At 48.8% G+C, this 13,018-nt stretch overlaps 1 protein-coding gene across 2 annotated transcripts in view; it reads left to right on the top strand.

The window, feature by feature from the left end:
• Positions 1 to 4,696: 4,696 nt before the first annotated feature.
• MSRB3 (methionine sulfoxide reductase B3) overlaps positions 4,697 to 13,018 on the top strand; it is a 191,051-nt gene continuing 182,729 nt past the window's right edge. Inside the window, exon 1 of one of the 2 annotated variants that reach the window (XM_089674150.1) lies at positions 4,697 to 4,910. In XM_089674150.1, the coding sequence (XP_089530276.1) occupies positions 4,721 to 4,910 (190 nt within the window). In that variant the 5' untranslated portion in view covers positions 4,697 to 4,720. The remainder of the gene's footprint in view (positions 4,911 to 13,018) is intronic. The other variant, XM_089674151.1, reaches the window with a different exon arrangement.

The raw sequence follows: 13,018 nt of genomic DNA, 5'->3' as shown, positions 1-13,018 counted from the left end.
CCTTCCTGCCAAGCTATAGTCCAGCTATCAGGTTTTCAGGAGTATTTCAGAGCACTACGTACAGCATTTGCCCAGGGACGGTGCAAGGATTTTTGTCTACCATGGCAGAGGTGTATTTTGCACCAAATGCATTCTTAATTTACAGCATTTTTTAACACCTTGGCTGTCTGACACCACAGACAGAGGAGTTGTATGTGCTACATTGTACCCATAGCCTGGACTTTTGTTGTCTGACACCACATTATGGAGTGTGAGAGAGAGGAGTTGTATGTGTTACATTGTACCCATAGCCTGGACTTTTGTTGTCTGACACCACATTATGGAGTGTGAGAGAGAGGAGTTGTATGTGTTACATTGTACCCATAGCCTGGACTTTTGTTGTCTGACACCACGTTATCGAGTGTAAGAGAGAGTTGTATGTGTTACATTGTACCCATAGCCTGGACTTTTGTCTGACACCACGTTATCGAGTGTAAGAGAGAGGAGTTGCATGTGTTACATTGTACCCATAGCCTGGACTTTTGTTGTCTGACACCACAAAACGCAAATGCAATGCAGAAATGCCTCAAACGCAACCTGCATAGGTGTGAACCTAGACTTAGGGAAACCATGTGTTAGGTTGCTGGGACCTATGTAATGACATACAGTATATGGGCTGGGTTGACATACAGTATATGGGCTGGGTTGACATACAGTATATGGGCTGGGTTGACATACAGTATATGGGCTGGGTTGACATACAGTATATGGGCTGGGTTGACATACAGTACATGTTGTGATGTAGCAGTGAATATACGTTGCTGCACACTTTTCTGTGAAGAGCTGAGAATTAATGGCATTATCACACATATGCAAAAGGGATGCTAACTTTTTCAGTGCTGGGAGGGTGCATGCTATTATGTGTGGGTTTCTGCATCACACAAATGTGATCCTAGCCTAAAGCCGGCCATATATGGATCGAAAATTGGCCGGGTTCAGCTGGGACTGGCCGAATGTTGATCCATGCATGGGCAGGCTGGTTGTACATCTCTACAACCAGCCTGTTGTGTTTTTCCTGAATGATGAGTGCTGCCAGAGCTACATCCTCCTGCTGTCAGAACACAATAGCACTGCAGGAGAGATTCCTCCATCCACATGGAGTGTGTAGATGCCAGAATCGGCTCATTTATTGTGTGTATTATATTGTACCCATAAATGGGACTAAAGCTGCTCACAGATGGGTAGAATTTCAAATGAAGATTCTTAGGAAAAGAAGGTTCTAATGCTGGGGCCATACATGGATCCAAATGTGTCTGGTTCAGTAGGGGTATGGTGGTTGTACAGAAATCGATTGACTTCTCAGGGTCCCTCTCAGGGTGCCCAGTCCCCATCCATGTCCCTCTCAGGGTGGCCAGTCCTAATCCAAGTCTCTTTCAGGGTGGCCAGTCCCCATCCCTGTCCTCAGGGTGCCCAGTCCCCAACCATGTCTCTCCCAGGGTGGCCAGTCCCCATCCCTCTCAGGATGCCCAGTCCTCGTCCCTCTCTCTCTCAGGGTGGCCAGTCATCGTCTCTCTCAGGGTGCCCAGTTTTCGTCTGTCTCTCTCAGGGTGGCCAGTCATCGTCTCTCTCAGGGTGCCCAGTTTTCGTCTGTCTCTCTCAGGGTGGCCAGTCCCCATCCCTGTCTCTCTCAGGGTGCCCAGTCCTCGTCCCTGTCTCTCTCAGGGTGATCAGTCCCCATCCCTGTCTCTCTCAGGGTGTCAAGTCCCTGTCCTGGTCTCTTTCAGGATGGCCAGTCCTTGCCTCTCTCAGGGTGCCCAGACCCCATACCTGTCTCTCTCAGGGTGGCCAGTCCCTATCCCCATCTCTCTCACAGAGGCCAGTCCCCGTCTCTCTCAGTGTGCCCAGTCCCCATCTTTCTCAAGGTGGCCAGTGCCCGTCCCTGTCTCTCTCAGGGTGGCCAGTCCCTGTCCCTCTCTCAGGATGCCCAGTCCCTGTCTCTCTCAAGGTTCCCAGTCCCCGACTCTCTCTCAGCGTGCCCAGTCCCTGTCTCTCTCTCAGGGTGCCCAGTCCCTGTCTCTCTCTCGGTTCTCAATCCCCGACTCTCTTTCAAGGTTCCCAGTCCCCGTCTCTCTCTCAGGGTGCCCAGTCCCTGTCTCTCTCTCAGGGTGCCCAGTCCCTGTCTCTCTCTCAGGGTGCCCAGTCCCCGTCACTCTCAGGGTGCCCAGTCCCTGTCTCTCTCTCTTAGGGCGCCCAGTCCGTCTCTCTTAGGATGCCCAGTCCCTCTCTCAGGGTGCCCAGTCCCTCTCTCAGGGCGCCCAGTCCCCGTCTCTCTCAGGGCGCCCAGTCCCCGTCTCTCTCAGGGCGCCCAGTCCCCGTCTCTCTCAGGGTGCCCAGTCCCTCTCTCAGGGTGCCCAGTCCCCGTCTCTCTCAGGGTGCCCAATCCCTGTCTCTCTCAGGGTGCCCCGTCCCTCTCTCAGGACGCCCATTCCCCGTCTCTCTCAGGGTGCCCAGTCCCTCTCTCAGGTGCCCAATCCCTGTCTCTCTCAGGGTGCCCAGTCCCTGTCTCTCTCAGGGTGCCCAGTCCCTGTCTCTCTCAGGGTGCCCAGTCTCTCTCTCAGGGTGCCCAGTCCCTGTCTCTCTTCAGGGTGCACAGTCCCTGTCTCTCTCAGGGCGCCCAGTCCCTCTCTCAGGGCGCCCAGTCCCTCTCTCAGGGCGCCTAGTCTCTGTCTCTCTCAGGATGCCCAGTCCCTCTCTCAGGGCGCCTAGTCTCTGTCTCTCTCAGGGCACCCAGTCCCCGTCTCTCTCAGGGCGCCTAGTCCCTTTCTCAGGGTGCCCAGTCCCTGTCTCTCACAGGGTGCCTAGTCCCTCTCTCAGGATGCCCAGTCCCTGTCTCTCTCAGGGTGCCCAGTCCCTGTCTCTCTCAGGGTGCCCAGTCCCTGTCTCTCACAGGGTGCCCAGTCCCTCTCTCAGGGTGCCTAGTCCCTGTCTCTCTCAGGGCCCCCAGTCCCTGTCTCTCTCAGGGTGCCTAGTCCCTCTCTCAGGGTGCCCAGTCCCTGTCTCTCTCAGGGTGCCCAGTCCCTGTCTCTCTCAGGGTGCCCAGTCCCTCTCTCAGGGCGCCCAGTCCCCGTCTCTCTCAGGGCGCCCAGTCCCCGTCTCTCTCAGGGTGCCCAGTCCCTCTCTCAGGGTGCCCAGTCCCCATCTCTCTCAGGGTGCCCAATCCCTGTCTCTCTCAGGGTGCCCAGTCCCTCTCTCAGGACGCCCAGTCCCCGTCTCTCTCAGGTGCCCAATCCCTGTCTCTCTCAGGGTGCCCAGTCCCTGTCTCTCTCAGGGTGCCCAGTCCCTGTCTCTCTCAGGGTGCCCAGTCCCTGTCTCTCTTCAGGGTGCCCAGTCCCTGTCTCTCTCAGGGCGCCCAGTCCCTCTCTCAGGGCGCCCAGTCCCTCTCTCAGGGCGCCTAGTCTCTGTCTCTCTCAGGACGCCCAGTCCCTCTCTCAGGGCGCCTAGTCTCTGTCTCTCTCAGGGCACCCAGTCCCCATCTCTCTCAGGGCGCCTAGTCCCTTTCTCAGGGTGCCCAGTCCCTGTCTCTCACAGGGTGCCTAGTCCCTCTCTCAGGATGCCCAGTCCCTGTCTCTCTCAGGGTGCCCAGTCCCTGTCTCTCACAGGGTGCCCAGTCCCTCTCTCAGGGTGCCTAGTCCCTGTCTCTCTCAGGGCCCCCAGTCCCTGTCTCTCTCAGGGTGCCTAGTCCCTCTCTCAGGGTGCCCAGTCCCTGTCTCTCTCAGGGTGCCCAGTCCCTGTCTCTCTCAGGGCGCCCACTCCCCGTCTCTCTCAGGGCGCCCAGTCCCCGTCTCTCTCAGGGCGCCCAGTCCCCGTCTCTCTCAGGGTGCCCAGTCCCTCTCTCAGGGTGCCCAGTCCCCGTCTCTCTCAGGGTGCCCAATCCCTGTCTCTCTCAGGGTGCCCAGTCCCTCTCTCAGGACGCCCAGTCCCCGTCTCTCTCAGGGTGCCCAGTCCCTCTCTCAGGTGCCCAATCCCTGTCTCTCTCAGGGTGCCCAGTCCCTGTCTCTCTCAGGGTGCCCAGTCCCTGTCTCTCTCAGGGTGCCCAGTCCCTCTCTCAGGGTGCCCAGTCCCTGTCTCTCTTCAGGGCGCCCAGTCCCTCTCTCAGGGCGCCCAGTCCCTCTCTCAGGGCGCCTAGTCTCTGTCTCTCTCAGGACGCCCAGTCCCTCTCTCAGGGCGCCTAGTCTCTGTCTCTCTCAGGGCACCCAGTCCCCGTCTCTCTCAGGGCGCCTAGTCCCTTTCTCAGGGTGCCCAGTCCCTGTCTCTCACAGGGTGCCTAGTCCCTCTCTCAGGATGCCCAGTCCCTGTCTCTCTCAGGGTGCCCAGTCCCTGTCTCTCTCAGGGTGCCCAGTCCCTGTCTCTCACAGGGTGCCCAGTCCCTCTCTCAGGGTGCCTAGTCCCTGTCTCTCTCAGGGCCCCCAGTCCCTGTCTCTCTCAGGGTGCCGAGTCCCTCTCTCAGGGTGCCCAGTCCCTGTCTCTCTCAGGGTGCCCAGTCCCTGTCTCTCTCAGGGTGCCCAGTCCCTGTCTCTCTCAGGGTGCCTAGTCCCTCTCTCAGGGTACCCAGTCCCTGTCTCTCTCAGGGTGCCTAGTCCCCGTCTGTAGGCACAGCTCAGTGGGACTGGGACGGGGTAGGAGGAGGCGGGCATCAGGCAGAGGCGCACAGGCCAGTGTCGCGGCTTCCCAGGTTCATTCCATGCTCATATTTGGAGCTGGGTGCACAGGAATTTCCCGACATCCCTCCCACGCATGTCTGTCACCCCGGGCTGACATTAGAGACAGAGGAGGAGGAGGAGAGGCCGCTCACTCCGGACAAGGTGCTCATCTCCCCGGACGCATGCCCCCCACCCTGGCGCTGTATATTCTGCTCTCCCTCCACACAGCAGGTAAGCAGGTCTCCGGCCATGACTCGTCATCACTGGGGGGACAGGAGCTCTCATGATGCAGCATCACTCTGTCTTCATTGGGAGGCGGGCCACCTACCGTCATGTCAGGGGGATCACATGGCCCTCGGGCTGCTGTTTACTCCATTTCCCCTGACTCCTGTGTATAGAGCAGGTGATGGGCTGGGCAAGTCATACAAAGTTGTCACACTGACCTGTCATCACAGGCGGTGTCACCTCTCAGCTCTCAGCCTGGGGTTCCAGGATCACAAATGGTTTTCTATATTGGGATGATCTGCCATAGCCTGTCATTGTAGAACTGGCAGATCTGGAGGGTGAGCAGTGCATTAGTCAGCAGGAATGGCTACAATTAGAGAGCTGCATTCACACGTGTGTATTACATGGATTAAAACAAAAAAAAGTCACACGATTTTTCATGTGTGCTAAAAAAAGTGCCTTACTTGCAGTGTCTTTCATTGTTAATGACACCCCAAACATGGCAAATGAAACAAAATCCCTCAAAAAGATACCTGAGCGTCTTTGCCATGTTTGTGTTTAGGACACCCCATTGGAATAAATGGGTTTCCCTATGTGCAAAACCGCACACTATATAATGTGGTTGTGGGGGACTCATCTTCTGGAGTTCTGTCCTGTGGGCACATCTGCTGCTCCCCCAAATGTCTGATATACTGGAGTGTTCTGGATAGATCATGTTCCGTGTCATTTCATAGCCTCTAATCTACGATGGTATGAGTTCCCAGTTTTTATAATGAATATACACAGTGTATATATGGTTAGCACTTCCGCCTGGCAGTGCTCGGGTCATTGGTTCAAATCCCAACCACGGCACCACCTGCCTGGAGTTTGCATGTTCTCCCTGTGCCTGCGTGGGTTTCCTCCGGGTACTCTGGTTTCCTCCCACACTCCAAAGACATGCTGGTAGGTTAATTGGCTCCTGTCTAAATTGGCCCTAGTATGTGTATGTATGAATGGGAGTTGGGGACATTAGATTGTACACCCATTGAGGGTTAGGGACTGATGTGAATGTACAATATATATGTAAAGTTCTACGTAAATTGACAGTTATATATAAGTACCTGTAATAAATAAATATACACAAATTGGAAGACCAGATATAAACCTGTAAGCTGTATCAGAGTAAAAAAAAAAAAAAATATTTAGTGCATGATACAAAAGCAGATTGTCATGAATGAAAAAAACAGCGTCGTCCCTATCATTCCTGTGTAGATAATGATCTCCTGTGGTCTGGTAGCAGAGATTGCACAGATCATCACTTTAAAATTTTGTGGTATCCCGTATGTATAGCCACAATTTGATTTTGTTTTAGCTTTGGGTAGAGTAATGCAGGCCATAGACGGGTCATTTATCGCACGAAAAATCGGACGATATTCACGCCATTAGTGGGGCAATGCCATCTGCCTTTTTTCGTGGATCTTCTCGTTTCTTTTTATTGGTAATGCTTCCGCTCTGTGAGGACGTTGATGACAAAACGTGTAGGGCGGAGCCTTTGGATATGATGCCAGGATGCTCCCAGGTCATTTGGTACAGCGCATGCGCAGCCAGGCTGGGTTCGCGTTGTGTTATATTACTGATCACGCTGTATATGCTGATGTCGGCATAGACACCACTTGTAAGTGCAATATTTTTATTAAATTGGAAGTTTTTAGTACGTACTGCACCACGAGTCTTTACTTCTTTATATCCCGAGTGGCGGTCTGATTATCCTGAGAATTTGTTGGCTGGATTTTTTGAAGTGGATCCATATGGTATATAGTCCAGCAGAGTATTGCTCCCTGGAGATTCGATATTAAGCTCCCAGTGTTGCCTCAACCATTTGCAGATCATTGCTCCCAGAGCAACAAGCACTGTATGCTGATTTATAATATGATCGGCATATTGCTCTGGTGAGTTTATTTAACCTGTTTTGGTGGTGGATTCACTTTGGTGATATTTGTTTTGAACACTCCTACAATTATCAAGCATCACTTCACTTTGGACTTTTTGTTTCTGGACTTTTTACATTATTTATATGTGGTTTTATTGACATATATTTATTTGAATGTATTTTTTATTTAGCGCAACCTGTTTTTTTTCACTATTCATGCTGGAAAATCCACGAAAAACAGCCGTTTTTCGTAGACATTGGTGGCAGCATCGGCAACAGCAACGACCAATTTTTTATCGGCCAACAATTCGGCCAATAAACGGCCCGTCTATGGCCTTCATAAGGAAGAACTAAAGTGGACCTGCCTCCTCCCTCCCAAAATTAAAACCGACAACAGCAATACAATAATAATATAATAAACAATACACTTAGTAATAGTTATTTACATCTTTCCTATAGGTTTTTTCGCAGTATCACTGGTCTGCCCCCAACACAGATGGGAATCCTGTGCTTCCATTTTTTTGAAAACCGTCATTGGAGGCTTCTTTATTTTGTGCTGGCCCACCAATGATGTTTGTGCTTCATCCCACACATGCGCTGTACATGATCTCGATTTGTTATTCAATACAAACCATGTCAGGTCAAGTATGGCACATGCATGAGATCAGTGCATGTACCACACCAGACCTGTTGCTGTGATATTTTTCAAAAACAAACATCAGGTCTTTGTGACTTGGCACTGTTTATGTTGAATAATTACAAACTAATTCTGGCCATACATGGGTCGATTTTCAAACAATTTTTCGTTAGAAAATCAGACATAAGAGTAATCGGCTGATATTCACTCTGTTAGTGGGGCAATGGCACCGGACAATTTTCGTGCTTCCTCCCCATTTTGCTGGAAAATTCGTGAAAAACGACTGATCATTCGTTTCGATCATTTCGAAATCATTGGTGGCACCATCGGATTGCAGAACGAACAATGTTTTCGATTTTCGATCAACAAATCGTTCGGTATTTGACCCATGTATGGCCTGCTTAAATGAGGTCACATACAGCTCATGTGTGAGATCGGGCTAGAAGGCAGTGATGACGAAGCCCTATCTTGGCTAGGTCACCAGTACCTACTGCAGTCTAGGTAGTGAAAGAAGTTTAACAAGTAATTTCAGTTTTCCAAAAACCTCTTCCAATATGAACATGATATTTTGGATTGTGGCTACAGAGATGCATGCAGAGACGCACAGCCATTTTTTGTTCTGGGTCCAGGGTGACCTCTTGTTCTGTGGTAGCCTTCATGTTGGTTCAGTAAAGTTGCTGTCTTCATTGTGTAACTATAAGGGATAGGGACACTAGATGCAGTCCAGTGCATTTTTTTGTGCATCAAAAATGCATGCACAGTGTTTTCCATGTATTCCAATGGCCCTAGTTCACACCGGTGCAGTCAGTTTCCAGTGCAGAGAAAAAAGTAGAGTATGCTTCATTTTTTTCTGCAAAGAACTGTACTGGAACATAGCAGACTGCATCAAAACTGCATGTGGTGTGAACTGTAAGCAAAAACGTATCTGGAATGCATCTGGAGTGTGTTTTTGTAGTGTGAACTGGCCCTAAATGTCCCATATCCAAATCAAAGAGAAACGAGAAACATATCCAATATAGCCAATATTGAAGTAGTATTACCATGTCATAGAGGTGACTGTTACAAAGTGTTCCATATCCAATATAGCCAATACTGAAGTAGTAAGACCATGTCATAGAAGTGACTGTTACAAAGTTTTCCATATCCAATATAGCCAATACTGAAGTAGTAAGACCATGTCATAGAGGTGACTGTTACAAAGTGTTCCATATCCAATATAGCCAATACTGAAGTAGTATGACCATGTCATAGAAGTGACTGTTACAAAGTGTTCCATATCCAATATAGCCAATATTGAAGTAGTATGACCATGTCATAGAGGTGACTGTTACAAAGTGTTCCATATCCAATATTGAAGTAGTAAGACCATGTCATAGAAGTGACTGTTACAAAGTGTTCCATATCCAATATAGCCAATACTGAAGTAGTATGACCATGTCATAGAAGTGACTGTTACAAAGTGTTCCATATCCAATATAGCCAATACTGAAGTAGTAAGACCATGTCATAGAAGTGACTGTTACAAAGTGTTCCATGCTGTATCATCATGCTGGATGGCACTTGTAAAGTATCGAGTGGATGCAGCTCTCCCCAAGTTTATCCGGCCACTGGAGGTGAGCTTAGGCTCATGAATGCTTGTACACAGCTTATATATGTCCGTGGTAATAATTCGCCAGCATACCATTTCATGAAATTTATTTAATTGTGTAGTCATAAAAGTCAAACATCCAAATTAAAAGAGAAGTATGGGAATTTTTTTTTTTAAATCATGCTTACCTAGGTGGTTGCAGCATCTCTGGCGCTGTATTTGTCCCCCGCTGGCTGTAAGGGTGAGAACTTGGCAATCACATGATCGTTCAGTTCTCACCGCCACTGTGAGCAGAGAGCAGGATTGTCACTTACCGCTGTCTGCTCTGCCCCCCAAGTTCACTGGTTTCTGGGCTGTGGAGGGGGCAGGAGTGGCTGGCTCAGGCCCTTAGTGGCTTGCTGAAAGGCTGAGCAAGGTGCCGCTTCTTGCCCCAGCCTGGACCGGCTCTGTGACATCAGCTGACTTCAACAGAACAAACTGCACTCCTCTGATTCATAGGAGAAGTACAGCCAGCTGAGCTTTGGCTGTATGCCTCCTTTAAGAAGTATAGTGGGGGTTATTTAATAAAACTTTATGGTGCAAAATCTGGTACAGCTGTGCATAGAAACCAATCAGCTTCCAGGTTTAATGCAGGCCATAGACGGGTTATTTATCGGCCGAATCGGCCGATATTCACACCGTTAGTGGGGCAATGCCGTCGGCCGTTTTTCGTGGATCTTTTCATTTCTTTTTTTCGGTCATGCTGGGAAATCCACAAAAAAACGGATGTTTTTCGTAAGCATTGGTGGCAGCATCGACCGATTTTTCATTTATCGGCCGATAAACAGCCCGTCTATGGCCAGCCTTATTGTCAAAACTTAATTGAACAAGCTGAAGTTAGAAGCTGATTGGTTACTATGCACAGCTGCCCCAGATTCTGGGTGTACCCATTTTAGTAAATCTCCCCCACAGAGTCATAGCCAATGCCACAGTTAACTGAATAGTAATGGTGGCCATACATGGCTTGAATTTCAACTGATTCCTGCTCAGTTGGCTATAATTCAAGCTGTGTGTGGTCCTGTCGGTAAACTTCGGTTTGAAAATTGAAGGTGCCAGGTGGAAAAGTGTCAGCTAAAAAGTAAGTATTCGGGTCTTCAGGCGACTGCTGGAGCTGCAGCTGTCTAAATGCACCAACTGGCAGTGCAGAGTCCTCCATGCACACTATTTAGTGTAGAGGGGGGAATCAGGTTCAGCGGGGCTGAACAGGAGAAGTCTACAAGTGCACAGCTAGCTTTAATACTGTGTCATAGGAGAAAATTTCCCACACTACATAATACTTCACTAACAGAAACGTTATATAGTTTGGGGCTTGCATGAGTTTAGAGTGGATGCAGCTCACTGCTAGGATATCTAACAAATGGCAGTAAGCGTAGGCACACATACCAGCACCGTGGCTAAATGGTTAGCACTTCTGCGTGGCAGTACTAGGATCATTGGTTTGATTCCCAACTACGGCACCACCTGCCTGGAATTTGCATGTTCTCCCTGTGCCTGTGTGGGTTTCCTCTGGGTAGTCTGGTTCCTCCCACACTCCAGAGACATGCTGGTAGGTTAATTGGTGCCTGTCAAAATTGGCCCTAGTATGTGTATGTATGAATGTGAGTTAGGGATCTTATATTCTACACTCCTTGAAGGTTAGAGACTGATGTGAATGTTTTATATATACAGTATATATATATATATATAGAATATATGGCCAAAAGTATTGGGACAATCCTCCAAATCATTGGATTCAGGCATTCCAATCACCTCCATGGCCACAGATGTATAAAATCAAGCACCTAGGCATGCAGGCTGCTTCTACATATATTTGTGAAAGAATGGGTCGCTCTCAGGAGCTCAGTGAATTCAAGCGTGGTATCATGATAGGCTGCCACCTGTGCAATAGGTCCATCTGTGAAATTTCCTTGCTACTAAATATTCCACAGTCAACTGTTAGTGGTGTTATAACTAGGGATGCACCAAGATTTCGGTGGCTGGAACGTTTCGACTGAAAACACCCCTTTCGGCCGTCGGCCGATATGACAAAAAGCACCGATACAGGTGCCGAAAAAACCTTTCCGCCACCGCTCGTAAGTTCTCAGCCTTATCTGAGAAACCATCGAATGATCCCAGCATTAAAAAACATTAAATAAATTTAAACAAAAAAGTTTAAAGTGCCCCCATCCCCCTGTGCTCGCACATAGTGGTGAACGCATACGTAGGCCATGCCTACATATGTAAACAGTGTTCAAACCACACACATGAAGTATCGCCACGAATGCAGAGTAAGGGCAATAATTCTCGCACTAGACCTCCTCTGTAACTTTACACTACTAACCTGTAGACATTTTTAAAGCATCCCCCATGGAGATTTTTAAGTACCGTAGTTTCACACCATTCCGCGTGCACAATTTTAAAGCATGACATGTTTTGTATCTATTTACTCACCATAACATCCTCTTTCATAGTTTACAAAAACTTGGGGTATATATTGTGGGGTTCTTTTGTTTTTTTTAAGCAAAGTGTATTTTTTTCCAAAAATATATATATTCATTTTTAAAAACTGCGCATTTCGGTTTTCAGTCAAGTGCATTTTGAATTTTCGATTTCAGCACCAGAGTTTTAATTTCGGTGCACCACTAATTGTAACAAAGTGAAAGCAACTGGGAACAACAGCAACTCAGCCATGAAGTGGTAGGCCACGTAAAATGACAGAGCGGGGTTAGCTCATGCTAAAGCGTACAGTGCGCAGAAGTCGCCAACTGTCTGCAGAGTCAGTAGCTAAAAACCTCCAAACTTCATGTGGCCTTCAAGTTAGCACAATAACAGCATGTAGAGAGCTTCGGGGAATGGGTTTCCATGGCTGAACAGCTGCATCAAAGCCTTACATCACCAAGTGCAATGCAAAGCATCGGATGCAGTGGTGTAAAGCACGCCACCACTGGACTATAGAGCAGTGGAGACATATTCTCTGGAGTGACCATTCATGCTTCTCTGTCTGGCAATCCGATGGACGTGTCTGGGTTAGGCGGTTGCCAGGAGAATGGTACTTGCCTGACTGCAGTGTGCTAAGTGTAAAGTTTGGTGGAGGGGGATTATGGTGTGGGGTTGTTTTTCAGGGGTTGGGCTTGGCCTATAAGTTCCAGTGAAGGGAACTCTTAAGGTGTCAGCATACCAAGACGTTTTGGACAATTTCATGCTCCCAACTTTGTGGGAACAGTTTGGGGATGGCCCTTTCCTGTTCCAACATGACTGTGCACCAGTGCACAAAGCAAGGTCCGTAAAGACATGGATGAGCGAGTTTGGGCTGGAGGAACTTGACTGGCCTGGACAGAGTCCTGACCTCAACCTGATAGAACACCTTTGGGATGAATTAGAGCAGAGACTGCAAACCAGGCCTTCTCGTCCAAAATCAGTGCCTGACCTCACAAATGTGCTTCTAGAAGAATGGTCAAACATTCCCATAGACACTCCTAAACGTCGTGGACAGCCTTCCCAGAAGAGTTGAAGCTGTTATAGCTGCAAAGGGTGGGCCAACTCAATATTGAACCCTACGGACTAAGACTGGGATACCATTAAAGTTCATGTATGTGGAAAGGCAGGCGTCCCAGTACTTTTGGCAATATAGAGTGTATTTGTATATATATATATATATATGTAAAGTGCTGCGTAAATTGACGGCACTATATAAGTACCTGGAATAAATAAATATACCATTCAGCTCTTAGTCTAATCCTCCACCTTTACAGGCAGAAGACCAATACCTCATCCAGACCGCTATCAGCATGCTGTCATGTGTATCCTCCAGGTTGTCTCTTGCACAGAGCAGTAGTATGTAGTCACTATGCTCCACTGTTTGTATCAGCTATGGGATTCCAGCAGTCGGCAGGCCACATGAATCATTTAGCTCTGCTTGTGCAAGCCTTCACCTGAGCTCATATCACACTGAGGGGAACAGT

This window comes from Staurois parvus, unplaced genomic scaffold, assembly GCF_062004578.1.
Source record: "Staurois parvus isolate SC_StPar_1 unplaced genomic scaffold, SC_StPar_1.0 ptg000147l, whole genome shotgun sequence".
Classification (NCBI taxonomy): Eukaryota; Metazoa; Chordata; class Amphibia; order Anura; family Ranidae; genus Staurois; species Staurois parvus.
The sequence above is the reverse complement of the archived record's forward strand: the minus strand, read 5'-3'. Positions and strand labels throughout refer to the sequence as shown.